At 44.6% G+C, this 18953-nt stretch overlaps 1 protein-coding gene across 1 annotated transcript in view; it reads left to right on the plus strand.

Moving 5' to 3' along the window:
• The window catches only part of LOC109937100 (collagen alpha-1(XXVII) chain B-like), a 298313-nt gene that overhangs the window by 59423 nt on the left and 219937 nt on the right, over positions 1–18953 (plus strand). The window contains exon 4 of the mRNA XM_048613403.1: positions 1088–1141. Within this exon, the coding sequence (XP_048469360.1) occupies positions 1088–1141 (54 nt within the window). The remainder of the gene's footprint in view (positions 1–1087; positions 1142–18953) is intronic.

The following is an 18953-nucleotide window of genomic DNA, read 5'->3' on the forward strand; positions in this document are numbered from 1 at the left end:
ATTACCATATATGCTAGAGCACAAGTCGATCTCATGTAAAAGTTGACCCACCAGTTTTGGCCATAAAATCTGGAATTTTCCTTATATGTCATGTAAAAGTCGACCCTAGTCCTTCACAGATAACAGATCAACATTTGTGAGTTGAGGTATTATCTTGTCCATAAATGTTACAATGAGGAAATTAGTTCTTTTCTCGCGCTGTTCTATGTTTTGAAGTCTCGTCATCATTTTGCGTAAAAGTGCACTCCAGAAAAAAAAACCAGAAAAATACACAGCAGCATTTAAACAGAAATGTTATTGAAGTTGCAGAGAAGGTAAATAACTGTGTAGCGGCAGGAGAATTTTATGTCTCGGAGAAACTGGTGAGAGACCGGAGAAAGGTATCGAACTGATTTCAGACAGCGCCAAAACGAAAGTGTGCCAACCAAGGTAAATCTAGCAAGTGGCCACATTTGGAGAAAAAAAAGTTGCTGAGTGGGTGCTTGAAAATGGAAAATGTGTTAGTCATGAATCCATCTGAATTCATGCATGAAATGACTCAAAGAAGGATAGAATTTTGGATTTTAAGGCAAGTGTTGGATGGTGTACAAGGTTCATGAGAAGGCATGACTTAGTACTTTAGCAGAGAACTAAGATTGCAGAAAAGGTGCCTGCTGAACTAGAAGATATTACAGTAATTACTATAATTCATTGTGTTTTTTATTCTTTATTCATTTAGAGACCAGTTGGGTTTCTGCAAATGTGGGTTTCTGCAAATGTTACAGTATTTTGGACTATAGCATGAATTTCAGCCCCTCAAAAGTAGTATCTGTGTAACAGTCGACCTCATAAATTTCACCTTAAAAAAAGTCTAAAAAAATTCGACTTTTACATGAGCATGTACGGTAATGGCCTCATTAAGAGCTGACCTTGTCAAGTCTGTATCATTTCCCTGAAAATTCGTAATTCTTCCGTGGAAAATCAAACCGATATTCTGGCAAATAACCCACTGTGTCACCTCAAGTAGGATGAGGAACTAATTGCGGAACTGTGAGATAGAATAATGACTGTATCATGCTTCAAATAAATGTTAATTGTTTCTCTACAGGGTCCCCCAGGCCCTCCAGGGTTACCAGGTTCACCTGGAAAACGAGGACCTCGGGTAAGTGCCTGGAACGTTATGTTCTTAAATTTGATTTATTGAATGTATTGGCTTGAGCACTAACCTCTACCAAGAGCCTGAAACAGTGGAAACAGCTCTTTAGCATCAACAGTGGTATTGATTAGTAGCCTGTGTACTGCCACTTCATTAAAATACATCCATCACCCTTTATTTAATTCCGAGTTCGTCTTCATATTCACTGTTAACCTGGTAAACATTCACACAGTTAAGGAAGGAGCAGGAACTAGTTTGTCTTCTTCAACTGGGGGGTTTGAGCTATACGGAGAGGCCGAATAGACTGGGGCTATTTTCCCTGGAGCATCGGAAGCTGAGGGGCGACCGTATAGAGGTTTATAAAATCATGAGGGGCATGGATAGAGTGAAGAGCCAAGGTCTTTTCCCCAGGATAGGGGAGTCCATAACTAGCAGGCATAGGTGTAAGGGGAGAGGGGAAAGATTTAAAACGGACCTAAGGGCCAACGTTTTTCATGCAGGGGGTGGTGCGTGTATGGAATGAGCTGCCAGAGGAAGTGGTGGAGGCTGGTACAATTACAACATTTAAAAGGCATCTGGATGGGTACATGAATAGGAAGGGTTTAGAGGGATGTGGGCCAAATGCTGGCAAACGGGACTAGATTAATTTAGGATATCTGGTCAGCACGGATGATTTGGACCGAAGGGTCCGTTTCTGTGCTGACATGTTGTATGACAGCTGTATGACTCTATAACTGTTTATTCACAAATTACAGACTGCTCAACCCTTCCACAGTTCAGCTCCCTTTTGGGTAGAAACCAGTTCTTTTATTTTATAAACCTACCACCTAATCACCGAATCACTGAATTAATCTGATAATGAAATAACTACCGCTGCACACCAGAGGCTGAGTAACAATAAGGCAGCGCTGGATACTGCAAAGGCTATGGGCCCCGACAACATTCCAGCAATAGTACTGAAGACTTGTGCTCCAGAACTTGCCGCTCCCCTAGCCAAGCTGTTCCAGTACAGTTACAACACTGGGATCTACCCGACAATGTGGAAAATAGCCCACGTATGTCCTGTACACAAAAAGCAGGCTAAATCCAACCCGGCCAATTACCGAATAATTAGATTGCAGATGCTGTAAATCAGAAACAAAAACGGAAGTTGCTGGAAAAGCTCAGCAGGTCTGGCAGCGTCTGTGGAGAGAAATCAGAGTTAAAGTTTCGGGTCCGGTTCTGAGGAAAGGTGACCGAGCCCGAAACGTTTAACTCTGATTTTCTCTTCACAGATGCTGCCAGACCTGCTGAGCTTTTCCAGCAACTTCTGTTTTTGTTTCCAGCCAATTACCACCGCAGTCAACTCTTGTTCATCAGTAAAATGATGGAAGGTGTCAGTCACAGCGCTATCAAGCAGCACCTACTCAGCAATAACCTGCTCAGTGACGCCCAGTTTGGGCTCTGCCAGGGCCACTCAGCTCCTGACCTCATTACAGCCTTGTTTCAAACATGGACAAAAGAGCTGAATTCCAGAGGTGAGGTGAGAGTGACAGCCCTTGACATCAAGGCTGCATTCAACCGAGTGTGGCATCAAGGAGCCCTAGCAAAACTGGAATCAATGGGAATTGGGGGCAAACTCTCCAGTGGTTGGAGTCACACGGAGGAAGATGGTTGTGGTTGTTGGAGGTCAGTTATCCCAGCTCCAGGACATCTCTGCAGGAGTTCCTCAGGGTAGTGTCCCAGGCCCAACCATCTTCAGCTGCTTCATCAGTGACCTTCCCTTCGTCGTAAGGTTAGAAATGGGATGTTCACCAATGATTGCACAACGTTCAGCACCAATCATGATTCCTCAGATACTGAAGCAGTCCATGTTCACATGCAACAAGATCTGGATAATATCCAGGCTTGGGCTGACAAGTGACATTCGTGCCACAGAAATGCCAGGCTATGACCATCATCAATAAGAGACAATCTAACCACCGCCCCTTAGCATTCAATGGTGTTACCATCACTGAATCCCCCACTTTCACCATCCTGGGGGTTACCATTGACCAGAGACTCAACTGGGCTCATCACATAAACACAGTGGTTACAAGAGCAGGCCAGAAACTGGGAATACTGCAGTGAGTAACTCCCCTCCTGACTCCCCAAAGCCTGTCCACCATCTACAAGGCACAAGTCAGGAGTGTGATGGAATACTCCCCACTTGCCTGGATGGGGGCAGCCCCAACAACACTCAAGAAGCTTGACACCATCCAGGACAAAGCAGCCGCTTGATTGGCACCAAATCCTCAAGCATCCACTCCCTCCACCACTGACGCTCAGTAGCAACAGTGTGTACTATCTACAAGATTCCCTGCAGAAATTCACCAAAGATCCTCAGACAGTACTTTCCAAATCCATTTCCATTCAGAAGGACAAGGGTAGCAGATACATGGGAACACCACCCCGTGCATTGTCCCCTCCCCAGGTCACTCACCACCCTGACTTGGAACTATATCGCCGTTCCTTCAGTATCGCTGGGTCACAATCCTGGAACTCCCTCCCTGAGGGCATTGTGGGTCACCCTGCAGGTGGACTGCAGCGGTTCAAGTAGGCAGCTCACCACCACCTTCTCAAGGGGCAGCAAAGGATGGGTAGTAAGTGCCAGTGACATCCACGTCTTACAAGTGAATAACAGAAAAGGGTAGGAAAACAAGGGAGGGAATTAAGTCAAATTAAAGCTGGAAGGGAAGATAATGCACTCCAGCCCAAATAATGCCCACCTCTCTCTAAAGGCATTGAGGGAGAATATCAGTTCCTCTTTAAAAAATATTTCTAATCAACTTGTTCAGTGATGTTATCACATACCTCCCAAGCAGGTGGGACTTGAAACCAGAAACCAGTTTTATTTTCAATATATTCAGTCTGGCTTGTTCTTCATATTTTTTTACAAAAAACAACTGAGTGTTTTTTCTGCGCACCACATCATCCATTATATTGTTCATCCATTAACCATCACCAGGAAATCATCTGTGTTTCCAATTGTTCAACTTATGCGTGGAGCTTATTATGGGCTACAGAAACTGGTTTCTCTTTAGTATTTTCTGATCAACCCATTCAGAGCTGGTGTTACACATCTCTAGAGCGAGGTGGGACATGAATCTGGGTCTCCTGGCTGCAAGGTAGGGACATTACCACTGCACCATAAGGTCCTTTCAGAAACCGGTTCTTTGATATTTGACAGACCTCTGAAGCAAAAGGGATTTGAACCCAGCTCTCCTGGCTCTGAGGAAGGGACAGTAACATTGTGCAACAAGATACGTGCCCCAACCAATATCAGCTACTGTCATTTCTGACTGGATCACAGTATTATTCACAGCCAATTAGCTCATCAAATGCAATATAAGCATTTATGCTTTCTATGATAACAAAATACTCCAAGAAGAAATATCAAATTGACAAATCTAGGGAATAGATAACGCTAGTGTCAGTAAGGCATGTATTAAGGCACAAGTAGTAGTGTCTGTACCTCTGAGTCAGAAGATCTGGGTTCAAATCCCACCTGCCCAGCAGTTGTATTACAATATGACCAAATAGTTGACTAAAATTGTTACGTTGATAACTTCACAAATGGCGTCCATAAGTTCTTTCTCAGTCCTTGCTTTCTGTTTAATTTGCCCATATTTTCTCCTGGTGTATCCAACAATGTACAAGGCATAGGTTAGCGTGGAATGCTCCCCACTTGCATGAATGGATGCAGCTCTGCACACCACTATAGAAACTCAACACTATCCAGGACAACAGCTTCATGTCCCCACTTCCCCTATCCCAAAAACAAAATCCCTGGACATTGTCTGCCTGCAGCAGACTTCCTCTGCAGGCATTTTGCGGGGGGCAATCCGAGATCACTTGGCGAATCTAACTTGTTCTTCATATTTGAAGACAAGTCAAAAGATTTTGGTGAGGCATTTGAACCCAAACAGAAATTGGTAATCTGTTATCAGAATGGTTGATGTTCCTCCTTGGTTGACACACACACACACACACACACATGCCTCGACAATTTATATCATCACCGTACACGAGATTTCAAATTCTCTACGATGCACAAGGAGTGGATAGAAATCTCAATGCAAATAGTTGTAAGGCTTTATTCTACTGAGGGCCACCTTTCCATGGCAGGTCGGCCAATCCCTCTACACTAGATGTTTTTGCTGCTTTCCCTCCTTGCTCTGCCGCCGAGACTGCCTGCAGGAACCTCAGAGAAACATAAAGAGGGCAAAGACCAGACAGAGCAGTACAAGTGTTTGTCTGGGCCCATTCAGGAAGGTTGGAACTGGGCCCTCAGGCTTCCTTTAACTCAGGTTTCTGCCATCCTCCACCTTCAGGCTCAAAGCCAGAAAAGCTGGAGAAACTCAGCAGGTCTGGCAGCATCTGTGGAGAGAGAAAGCAGAATTAACGCTTCTCACCCCAGTGACCCTCCAGTTCAATTCTGAAGAAGGGTCACTGGATGTGGCTTGCTGACTGTACTTTCTCTCTCCACCGATGCTGCCAGACCTGCTGAGTTTCTTCAAATACCTCTGGTTTTGTTTCAGATTTCCGGCACCTGTAGCTCTTTGGTTCATTCCGCATTCAGAGTGTTCCTTCATCTGCGTAGCAGAGATCAGGCTGCTTTAGCCCCATGGTGCAGGAATGGGGAGGGTGGGGAACAGCATCCCCATTTCAGGTCATCCTGGTTCCACACAAACTTAAAAAGAAAAGTTAAAATTAATTCTTTTTTGCTGACGGCTGCCGATATGGGCCACACATACAAGAAAACTGGAGGGAAGTTGGTGTAGGCCCGAAGTAGATTGGCTGCCTTGTTAGTCAAAAATCTAACCTCCTGGGAGTTGAAGGTGCAATCAGGTTGGCCATGATCATAGTGAATGGCAGAACAGGCCTGAGGGATTGAATGGCCTACTCCTGTTTCTACATCTGTACAATGCCTGCTTTTTATTTTCAGTGCAGCCCAATTTCACCACAGGCTCCTAAAACATTCGCTAGGCCCCTCGTTAGCATTTGCAACCTGCCTCACCTCTCTCCACAATCTTGCTTCAGACCGCAACCTTAAAAATATGTGGATCCTCGGATACTGAATATCGTTCCTTGAAATTGGATCTTTGCTCTAACGCCAGAGAAACAGATGCAGCAATCTTCAATATTCATTCCTGTAGGTCTTTGCCCATTTTACAGCTGCTTCATGCACCCAGAATCTGAATGCACATAAAAGAGAAAAATCGGCCCTTTTGCGTCGCGTAATTTCAAGATACAACACACAGATTCTTTTTCGCTGAATTCTGAAAATAAATGCCAGGCTGGACGAATACTTTTTCTTTGTACCCATTTGGACATCCAGGGCCACACCTTCTCACACAGAAACCAATTTGCTGTTGCCAGTCATTGGAAGGAAATAACTTGATGCTGGCTCTGAAACCAAGATTAGGCAAAGTTGTGTCTGTATGTGGTCTTAACTCATTTGTTTATACTGTACCTTGCCAAGGCAGGCTCTGTGATTTGTAAATGAACTGTATGTCTTTTTAAAACTGATGTAATCATGAGGTGCACGTAAAATTGCGAAAATAGCATCATAAGTAACTGGGGAAAAATGTACATTTTTACTGCAACATATAAAGCTTAAACAAATACAAGTGGGCAGTTCTCCATATACAATATTAAACTAAGTCGACATCAGAACACAGGCAAGGTTCCAGCGAAATACTGGCCTGCAATCTGACCTGCGTACATAAACCTTCTCATTTCTCATCTCTATCTGTGGAATTCTAGAATGCTTACAGCACTGTACAGGACACTGGTTAGGCCACTATTGGAATACTACATTCAATTCTGGTCTCCCTGCTATAGGAAAGATGGTGTTAAACTTGTAAGGGTTTCAGAAACAATTTACAAGGATGTTGCCAGGGTTGGAGAGTTTGAGCTATCGGGAGAGGCTGAATAGGCTGGGACTATTTTCCCTGGAGCGTCAGATGCTGAGGGGTGACCTTATAGAGGTTTTTAAAATCATGAGGGTCATGGGAAGGGTGAATAGTCAAGGTCTTTCCTAGGGTGGGGGAGTGTAAAACTAGAGGGTGCAGGTTTAAGGTGAGAGGGGAAAGATTTAAAAGGGATATAAGGGGCAACTTTTTCACGCAAAGGGTGGTGTGTGTGTGGAATGAGCTGCCAGAGGAAGTGGTGGAGCTGGTACAATTACAACATTTAAAAGACATCTGGATGGGTACATGAATAGGAAGGGTTTAGAGGGATATGGGTCTAATGCTGGCAAATATGAATAGAATAATTTAGGATACCTGGTTGACATAGACGAGTTGGACTGAAGGGTCTGTTTTCAAGATGTATATCTCTATGACTATGTGAGAGATGGATCCCAGTCAACGCATCAGGTACAAGGTAGTTCTCTGCAAGAATTATTCATCCAGTTTCACTCCCCCAAGTTTTCCCCAGAACCCAGCGATTTTACTTTGTTCCTTCAGGTTTTGAGCTCGTTCCTTCCTGAAAGACATTGGCTTAGTGTGGTGGAGCTAGATGAACAATGGCGGTGCACTGTCAATATCAGTGAGCTAGTGAGACAGGGACCTGGGCTAATGTTTTGGGCTCGACTCCCACCGCAGCTGCTGCTGGAATTTAAATTTGTCGAATAAAATCTGGCATCGAGAGCCAGTTACCGTTGAAAGGTGGTGCCCATGAAGCTGTCATCAATTATCATCAAAAGCCCACCACATCCCTTGGCAGACAACAACACTTAAGACCGTAAGAAATAGGAACAGGAGTAGGCCATTCGGCCCATCGAGCCTGCTCGGTCATTCAATAGGATCACGGTTGATGCGACGTTCCTCACATCCACTTTCCTGCCATTTACCCGTGACCCTTGATTCCCTGTCTACCTTAAATATACTTTTGTTATTGTGTAGCCATAGTCTTACCAGACGATAGAGCTGTTCTCTCATTAGAAAAAGCAATGACTGCTGGTGATTTAACCTGAGGGTCATCACCCTCAGGCGAGGGGAGAGATTGAGAAGGACAGTCCCTCATGGTAACCTCAGCCAGTGATGGGAATTGAACTGCTTTGCCAACCAACCATCCAGCCAGCTATGCCAACCCAACCCCCATAAGGACTTTGCCCCCACAGCTGTCTGTGGCAAGGAGTTCCAAAGACGCACAGCTCTCTGAAAGTAGAAATTTCTCCTTATCTCATTTTGAAATTGGTGCCTCTTCATTCTGAGACTGTGCCCTCTGGTCCTTGACTCTCCCATGAGGAGAAACATCCTCTCAGCATGTACCCTGTCAAGCCCCTTAAGAATCTGATATGTTTCAATGAGGTCAGCTCTCATTCTTCGAGACTCCAGTGAGCAGAGTACATGACAGAGAGAGCGAACAATTTTTCAAACTCAAAAGAGTTTTCTTTAGAAGAGGGAAAAAAAATTATGCAGCAGCTAAAAAGATGAGGGTCTGACTTTTCAGGACTAAATTAGGACACAATCCTAAAACACAAATGGAGATAGAAGTCTTTCACAAGGGACTAATTGTCGTTTTGAATCTGAGATGGATAGATTTTGGTTATCTAAAGGATATTGGGAAAATGCCAGTAAATGGAGCTAGGACACAGATTCTCAATGAATGCAGAAACCGATTGGAGAGCCTGAACGGCCTCTTCCTGTTCCTGTCTGTCCGCTGTCACATACTTGGTGATATCCTAGATGACTGATGAGGGACTAGGAATCCAACCTAATGTCATTAGACATGTCCAGCCCAATCCATGTCCAGGTTAGTACTCTGACGGTATGGAGATTTAAACCTGTCACTGACAACTGAAAACTCTTCTTAGTAATGAAACTATCATCAATTGCTGTAAAAAAAACCCATCTGGATCTCTGTTGTCCTTTAGGAAACTTAACTTTACCGTACTCATGTACTAGCCAGATCCAGTCTACTAGTTGATGAGTAGTAGTTATACTAATTGACTTGGTGATAGTTATTGTTGGTCGTATAGACTTGGCTGAAAGGCCTCTTTTGAATTGTACGATTCTATGATTTGACTCTTAACTCCCTCCGACACAACCTGAGAAGAAACTCAGTTCAAGGGCAATTAGGGATGGACAGCAAATTCTGGCCTTTGCAGTGGCACCCACATCCCATTAAAGGTTACTAATAATTCACCAGACAAAGATGGACCCCTGACTGTGTCAATAAATCGGTAACCATGATCCCATTATGATTTGAATTGAGTTTGCATCATTAATTCCATATACATCTCAATCCCCTGCTAATTTACAACATTTAAAAGGCATTTGGACAGGTACACGGACAGGAAAGGTTCAGAGGGGTATGGGCTAAGTGCAGGCAAATGGGACTAGTTCAGTTTAGGAAACCTGGTCAGCGTGGACGAGTTGGGCCGAAAGGCCTGTTTCCGAGCTCTATGACTCTATCTTTGTTAATCTTGTTAACCGATTGAGAAGTATTAAAAAGCTGCAGGCCTGTTATATATTCTTTTTCTTTATTCATTCATGGGATGAGGGTGTTGCTGACCAGGCAGCATTTATTACCCATCCCTAATTGCCCAGAGGGCAGTTCAGGGTCAACCACATTGCTGTGGGTCTGGAGTCACATGTAAGAATGGCAGTTTCCTTCCTTAAAGGACATTAGTGAACCAGATGGATTTTTCTGACAATTGGCAATGGATTCATGGTCATCATTAGAACCTTAATTCCAGATATCTTTATTGAATTCAAATTCCACCATCTGCCGTGGTGCGATTTGAACCCGGGTCCCCAGAATGTTATCCAGGTCTCTGGATTAACAGTCTAGCGATAATACCACTTGTCCATCACCTCCCCAACTTTGTTACCATTAACACCACTTTCTGAAGTCAGTCACATTTGAAGCATGTCCTGCAGTTTTGTTCTAAATTCTGAAAATAAATGTCAGATCTTCAGCTCGTCCCATGCCGATTTCACAGCAGAGCTGGTATTGAGCCTTCATTTTAGTAGCTTTTCTGTCAGTGAATCATTTGTCTCCCTTAATGCTCTGTATGTTTGTTCAGCTGCTGTAAATATGGGTCACTGATTTTGGGGCAGTGCAATTAGCCGATGGCTTTACAGTTTGTGTCGAGCTCTTGTGGAGCTTGCCTTGAGGGAACATTGGACTAAGGTGACACAGAGTCACGTTTAGATCATGCGAGGCACTAGTTTTGTTGAAATACGTGAACTCTTTGGCAGCTGCTGGAGTTCCAGATACTGAGCGGGTGGGCCTTTTTGCTCTGGGGAGGTCAGTTTCCAGGGGCAGTTCAAACTGGTTTGTACTCCCGATGCAGACCTTTGCGGGGCAAGTGTGTGGGAGGTTTGACTCAGGGAGCAGTGCACAACCCACACAATTTCTAAGTTCATTTTAAAACCATTGCATCTCCATTTGCCAGGAACACTAAACCATAAGCTGTACCAGTAGTTTCTATTGTAAGTTGCTACATAACTTCCTGTTTGAGCTCGTTATTACACCACCAATCTAATAACTGCAACAGAGGCCCAATGAATGGTACATGTTATGGACCAGACCAAACCCTCAAAATATATTTAGTAGATAGCCTAGACCCTAACATTTTTTTATTTCAAAGGCGTTGTGTTCTGGATGCAAATGGACTGGTCAAACTACCAGATTTGAAGCAAAACGCACTTTATTCATACGTTTCAGTTACAATGCAGCAAATGAAAGCAGAAATTGGAATAGTTAACTCTATTGGAAAACTTAACAGATAATACATTATTTAACTACTAAACAGTAACTGTTCCAATATAGTAACATCCCATAAACACACTCTTGGCAAGGGCAAAATTCAGTAAAAAAGGATTGTCTCCCAGGCAGTTCTGAAGGAGGAAAAACATAAAGACAAAACTCAGAGACAGAGGGTAGCAGGGAGAGATGTACTGCAGCTTCCATATCCAGCTTCAAGACCCCAGCAACTGCGACTGAAAAACTAAAACTGAAATTCCTGCTTCTGGGAAGTTTGACCCCACCCATTCAGGCTGCTTCTATTGTTCCCAAGACCTCACAAGCTGTTTACTTTATTGAATTCAAATAAACAAAATGTTTGGTACGTCTGTCTTCAAACCTCTCTTCAAAAAAAAAACAGGACACATTGCACCTCTTAAAGCCACAGTATTGTCCATTATGGTACAAGAAAAATAAAATTGGGACCCACATACAATAATAATACAGCTATAAAACCATGAGTGTACCTTGTTTGGGTCACTTTCCAGTGCCATATCTAGTTGAACTTGGGATCCCTGTATCAAAACAGCCTTGTTACTCAGAGTCACCCAGGAGAAAGCTCATATGACATAGCCTGGAATCGAAGGGTATCAGGACTAGTGGGGAATGAAGAATGCAAAAAAACAATTGGATCAACCTGAATGGTGGAGCAGGCTTGAACGGCTGAATAGCCTGCTTCGCGTGTGCATGGATATTCAGCCTGTCAAGTCCATACCATGTAAAGCTATCGTAGAATCCCTACACTGCAGAAAGAGACCATTTGGCCCATTGAGTCTGCACTGACCCTCTGAACAGCATCCCACCCAGATCCACCTTACCATGTAATCCTGCACGTTATTTTTTTTTAACCATAGCTAACCCACCCAGCCAGCACATCCCTGAACACTGTGCGCAATTTAGCATGGCCAATCCACCCTAACCTGCACATCTTTGGACTGTGGGAGGAAACTCACACAGACACAGGGCGAATGTGCACACTCCAAACAGACTGTCACCCAAGAGTGGGATTGAACCTGGGTCCCTGGCGCTGTGAGGCAGCAGTGCTAACCACTGAGCCACCGTGTCAAACCAGTCCATGCCATCAGTCCTTCTTTCCCACTCCACCCTATCCCTGTATCCCAGCCACTTAATTACTCCAAACGGTCCATTCAATTTTCTTTCAAACTCACTCACCGTCTCTGCCTCCATAGTCTGAGAATTCCGTAGCATAACATTTGCTTGGAGAGATCAGTCTGTAATTTTTAATTAATTTAAGCTGCATTATCACAGCATTGAGAGCAACGACATTTTATTTTAGGGCTGTTCATAGAGTTTGTCTGTTGTTCCTGGCACAAAATATGACTGGCCTGTACAGGCATATGTGTCACCAGACGCTGGCATGACAAAATGGCTTTGTGTGCTGGTCTGCAGGTTAGATATAGACTTGACAAGGCCAGAGAGAAGACAGATCTGGAGACCCCTTAAGCTTTAGAGAACAGAGCAATATTGGAAAAGAAGGAGGTCACTCAGTCTGTCCCTCCATTCACCCAGATCATGGCTGATCATTCTATTGCATCCATCAACACACCTTAGTTTCATATTTATTACATATTAATAATTACCCTTGACAAACAAAAATCTATCAGTCTCAGTATTGAAACTTCCAATTGACTCCTCTAGCCTTGACAGTTTATTTTTGGGGGCAGCGAGTGTGTCATACACAGATATTGATTGATTGATTTATTGTCATGTGTACCAAAGTACAATGAAAAGGTCTGTTTGCAAACAGTACAGGCAGATCATAGTAAGCAAGGATGCACAGATCAAAAAGACTTAGACAGAGGCATACAGGTTACATTGCATGGGGTGTGCGCTAAGCTAGATCAATGTTAGCAGGATCAGCGTTATTTGAGGCTACAGAGTCCATTCATCAGTCTAATAACGGCTGGGAAGAAACTGTTCGTGAACCTGCTGGTGCGTGTGTTCAGGCTTCTGTATCTTCTGCCTGATGAAGAGGTTGTAGGAGAGCATTACCGGGGTACGATGGGTCTTTGATGATGTTGGCCGTCTTTCCGCAGCAGCGAGCCATGTAAATGGAGTCCATGGGTGGAAGGTCGGCTTCCGTGAAGGTCTGGGCTGTGCACACCACCTTCTGTAGTTTCTTACTGTCCTGGGCAGAGCAGTAGCCATACCTTATGCACCTGGACAGTATGCTTTCAATGGTGCGTCTGTAGAGGTTGGTGAGGGACCTTAGAGACATGCCAAATTTCCTGAGCCGCCTGAGGAAGAAGAGGCATTCTTGTGCCTTCTTGACCATTGCGTCTATGTGGAAGGTCCAGGACAGGTTGTCGGTTATCATCACTCTGAGGAACTTGAAGCTTTCCACCCTCTCAACCTCAGTTCCGTTGATGTAGATTGGGATGGGGTGAGGGCTGTGTTCTCCTCCTTTCTTCCTGAAGTCAGTGATCAGTTCTTTTGTTCTCAATGCACCACATCACCAAGCCCTCTATCTCCCTTCTGTACTTTGACTCATCATTGTTAGACATCCGTCCCACTACAGTGGTGTCGTTGGCAAACTTGTAGATGAAGCTTGTTCAGAATTTGGCAACACAGTTGTGGGTGTACAGGGAGTACAGTAGGGGTCTGACGATGCATCCCTGGGGGGCTCCAGTGTTGAGTATTATTGTGGAGGAGGTGCAGTTACCTATCCTCGCTGATTGAGACCTGTGGGTCAGAAAGGTGAGGATCCAGTCGCAGAGAGCAGAGCCGAGACCAAGGTCACAGAGTTTTGAGGTCAGTGTGGAGGGGATAATGGTGTTGAGGCTAGAGCTGTAGTCGATCCAGATATTCCACGGATGAGTGCAGGGCTAGGGATATGGCATTCTCTGCGTACCTACTACATCAGTAGGCAAACTGTAGGGGATCGAGGCAGGTTGGGAGACTGGAGTTGATGTGGACCATGACCAGCCTCTCGAAGCACTTCATGATTGTTGAAGTCAGAGCTATTGGGCGGTAGTCATTAAGGCACACTGCATGTGTTTTCCTGAGTACAGGGATGATGGTGGTCTTCTTGAAGCAGGTGGGGACTTTGGCTTGTAGGAGAGAGAGGTTGAATATGTCGGTGACACCTTCCACCAGTTGGCCCACACAGGATCTGAGTGCTCGGCCGGGGACACCATCTGGGCCCGTCGCTTTCCTAGGGTTGACCCCCAGGAAAAGCCGACCTGTCGTCTGCAGCGGCAGCAGAGGGAACAGGTGTGTCTGGGGCTGTTGGGGTAGGCGTTGCCATGCCGATGGTATTCTGCTCAAACCGAGCACAGAAAGCATTGAGTGTGTCAGTGAGGAATGTGTCATTGTCCGCTACCTTACACTGTTTCATTTTGTATCCCGTAATGTCGTTTAGGCCTTGCCGTAGATGGTGGGAGTCTATTTGGTAGGTCTGGGCCTCTAACTCGGCCCGGTACTGCCTCTTGGCCTCCCTGATGGCTTTGCGGAGGTCAGATCTGGATTTTCTGTGTTGGTCTGGGTCACCCGACATGAATACTGATCGTCTGGTCTTCAGTAAGGATTTCCTGGTTCATCCAAGGTTTATGGTTGGGGAACGCTCGGATTGACTTCTTTAGTACACAGTCCTCCATGCGTTTGCTAATGAAGCCCATGACGGTGGTAGCGTACTTGTCTAGGTTTTCCACAGGGTACTTGAACACAAATATCCATAGGCAGCGACAGACTTTCAGAGATGTACAAGGATATTGTTGTAAATCTATAGTTTAGCACAGACTTCAGTTTCCACCTTTCTCTTCTGGATCCTTTCCCTGTCCCAAAGCCAATCTCCACCGAACCATTCTCACCGTTGACGTTTGTGAATGTACTCTGCGCATCTCACGGAAGGCTGATATATTTTAGTTTCTTTCTAACTGCAGTGTTAATAATTGCATATTAATTGTATTTAATTGATGGAGAGGGGTCGGTCATTACCTTGGGATTCTTTTACAAAAAGGAACAAGGGGCTTGTGCCACAGTGGTAGTGTCCCTGCCTCTGGCTCAGAAACTGAAAGAACTGCGGATGCTGTAAATCAGAAACACAAACAGAAGTTGCTGGAAAAGCTCAGCAGGTCCAGCAGCACCTGTGGAGAGAAATCAGAGTTAACGTTTCGGGTCGAGTGACCCTGTGTAATATGAAAAAAATAGAAACAGGAAAGGACTGAAACTGTAAGGGCTGCGTTAGGAGTTATACATTTGTAATTTGTACCTCCATTAATAAAAGCTTATAAACACATATAAATATTAGCTGCAGTTCTGTTCTTAACTCCATGTATATGTGTGATGACTTCGGAATCACTGGATTTCATAATGAAACTAACTATTAACAAAAGCAACTGGTTACTTATTTCTAAGATTGGTATTATTTTATGCTAGTCATAAGTTCAGAAATTTATATTCTTTAGTGTGTGACGGGAATAATTTTTGAATCCCGGACACACATCACAACATCTTTTGCAGATGTTTTTCTGTCTTGCTGCACACATGCAGGTAAATGGGACTAATTTAATTGTGAAAACTGGGTGGCATGGGCAAGTGGGCCGACGGGCCTGTTTCCATGCTGTAAATCTCTATGACTCTATGATGGAATCCTAAAAAGAAACAAATTAGGAGGAAGAGTAGGCTATTTGGCCCCTCGAGCCTGATCTGCTGTTCGGTAGGATCATGGCGAATCTGATTCCTTCATGTTCCCACCTACCCTGTAAACCTTTCACCCCCTCCCTTAGCAACAGTCTACCTACCCCGCCTTAAAAGTATTCTGTTTCTTCCATCCTCCAAAGACTCACTACTCTCTCAGAGAAAAGTTCCCCTCATCTTTGTCTCAAATGGGCAACGCCCCATTTCAACACAGTGGCCCCAGTTCTAGATTGTTCCACGAGATGAAACTTCCTTCCCATGTGCATGTCTGCCCAGTTCCTCAGGTTTTTATATACATCAGCCAAGTAGCCTCTTGCTCATCCAAGCTCCAGTAGTAACTATTATGGCCCAACCTGCTGCAGTTTGCCACGAGTCGATAATGGAGATGTAGCAATGGAAACCAGGTTTCATGGTGCCTCATTCCCTACACTCCAGTACAAGTGGAAAGTCAGTATCGGTCCTTTACTGGAATGAATTGAGAGTTTATTTTTTCAATTACAAAACCTTTCCATTCTGATTTTACAAACCCAATAGATGACTACATTTTTGTTCAGGTTTTTTTTTCCAGGATTTTGACCTTGAGCAACATTTTAGCAGTACCACTGTTACAATGGAGACTTTCTCATGGACGTAATTAGGCCTTGTTGGACACTAAGCAATAGGTCGAGGGATTTGGGAGGCAGAGGGACAGACAGCACGGATGACAAGACTTTGTTAGCCGTAATGAAAAATGAAAGTCAAAGTCATCTTGGGACTGAGTGTTAAGGAGCAGAGGCCAAACAGTTGAAGGTCAATGCTTAGAGTGTGCAGCAAGCAGTAATCCAATCACAGATGGCTGAGCTGTAATCATAGAATTCCTACAGTGTGAAACAGGCCATTTGGCCCAACAAGTCCACACCAACCCTCCAAAGAGCATCCCACCCAGACCAATTCCCCTAACCCTGCATTTCCCATGTTTAACCCACCTAACCTAAACATCCCTGAATACTGTGGGCAATTTAGCATGGCCAATCCACCTACCCTGCACATCTTTGGACTGTGGGAGGAAACTGGAGCACCCGGAGGAAACCCATGCAGACATGGGGAGAATGTGCAAACTCCACACAGACAGTTGCCTGAGGGTGGAATTGAACCTGGGTCCCTGGTGCTGTGAGGCAGCAGTGTTAACCACTGAGCCACCGTGCCACCCCAATAAGCCCCCATTGTGTGTCTGTCAGGAGTGGGATAATGAATTTGTTCCATGGAATGAGATGGTGAAGAGGTGTTAGAAGATTGATGCCCTCAGGCTCAGGGATCTAGTGTACCTTAATCATGGAGGGATCATTGGACAGAATATTTTATAGCAGGCGACTTGGATGTGCACAATTTTCGTGCAACATGGAGGCAGTGAGACTAGCAGAAGGAATGTTTGGCCAATGAAATTGAAATCAGAAGCCACGTTGGATAGAAATCAATCAACTTGAGCTGCAGGAAATCTCAGCTAATCTCTGAATTTTTGACATAAGGGAGACAAAGAAAACGAGTTACCATTAACTGATCTTGTAAGGATTAGGTTTTCTGATGAGTTCTGATGACATTGTGACAGCACTCGAAACGTCACCTCTCCCCACAGATGCTGCCAGACCCGCTGGGTTTTGACAGCTCTTTCTGGTTTTGACTGCATTTTATAGTTTTGGACAAGAGGTACAAGGGATGAAGAGAGAGAATCTCTTTATGTACTGGGTAGTAAGGTCCTGGAATTTACTGCTTAGTGGATGGGCCGACGGTGATTCATTTCGAAGGGAAATTGAATGAGAACCTGAGAGAAATTGATTTGCAGAGGCTGTGGAGTTAGAGCAGGAGAATGGGACGAACTGAATTGCACCACAGGCGGCCAGCATGGACTCAGTAGACTGAATGGCCTCCCCTTATGTCTGAGCGGACTTATGAACTTGCAAGATTAGGCATCCACAAACTGCAAGCCTGATGTAAGATATTGGTATTTTCCAGTGATAGATGTGATCATTTATTGGCATGACTGCCATAGATTTCCAAACTCAGTCGCAGCGCAGAGAGAAACTGTTAAAAAAAAAGCTTTGGAGGTCACCAGGCAGCTGTCATTACCAGTCGAAGAGAAAGCCACCATAGAGAGAGAGAGACATCTGGTGATAGTTTAACCTGGGTGTCACCATGCTTCAGGTGAGAGGAGAGGTTGAGGAGGAGAGTCCTTCATGGTAACCCCTCAGCTGGTGCAGGAATTGAACTCATGCTTTTGGCTTCACTCTGCATCACAAAACCAGCCGTCCAAACTAACTGTTACCCCCTGCCCTGTTTTGTAAAGCTGCATGAAAGTGGTTGGGGCTCGTTTTCTTCTCTCATTATGAATGCAGTTAACTTGTGTACATCCTGTTGGAAACTGTGAGCACGGACTGATATCTTGTTACTTCATGGCATGTCATGTTTTTAGTTTATTCTGCGATGGGATGTGCGTATTGCTGTCTGTAACAGCTTTTGTTGCCTGTCCCTGTTTATCCTTCAGATTAGTGGTAAACCCCCAGGATGTTCACAGTGGTGGATTCAATAGTGGCCATGTCATTGAATATCAAGGGCGATGGTTAGATTCTGTCTTTGTTTGAGATGGTCACTGCATGGCACTGTCTGGCATGAAGATAACCTGTCAACCTGAAGATTGACATATTGTCCAGGTTTTGCTGCATGTGAACATGGACTGCTTCAGTATCTGAGGAGTCATGAATCGTGCTGAACGTTGTGCAATCATCAGCGAGCATCTCCATTTCTGACGTTTTGTTGGAGGGGAGGCCATTGCTGTAGATGGATAGAGTGGACATGGAGAAGATCTTTCCACAAGTAGGAGAGACTAGGAACTGAGGGCACAGCCTCAGAGTGTAGGGACCACTTTTTAGAAGTGAGATGAGGAGGAATTTCTTCAGCCAGAAACTATGGAACTCATTGCCATGGAAGGCAAGTCATTGAATGTCTTAAAGGCAGATAGATAGGTTCTTGATTAGAAAGGGGATTAAAGGTTACTGGGAGAAGGCAGGAGAATGGGTTTGTGAAACATTATAGCCATGATCAAATGGCAGAGCAGACTGCTTGGGTTTAACAGCCTAATTCTGCTGCTTTTTTGTATGGTCTTATGAAACAAAAATAGAGATTGCTGGAAAAGCTCAGCAGGTCTGGCAGCTTCTGCGAGGAGACAGCAGAGTCAACGTTTCGGTCAAGTGACCCTCTCTCATAACTCTCAAATTTACAGCATCCACAGTTCCTTCAGTTTTCCTTATGGTCTTACGGTTGGGCCTAGGACACTACTATGAGAAACTCCTGCAGAGATATCCAGGAGCTGAGATAACTGACCACCAACAATGTCCAGGAGCTGAGA

Source organism: Rhincodon typus, chromosome 28 (genome assembly GCF_021869965.1).
Source record: "Rhincodon typus isolate 14 chromosome 28, sRhiTyp1.1, whole genome shotgun sequence".
Lineage (NCBI taxonomy): Eukaryota > Metazoa > Chordata > Chondrichthyes > Orectolobiformes > Rhincodontidae > Rhincodon > Rhincodon typus.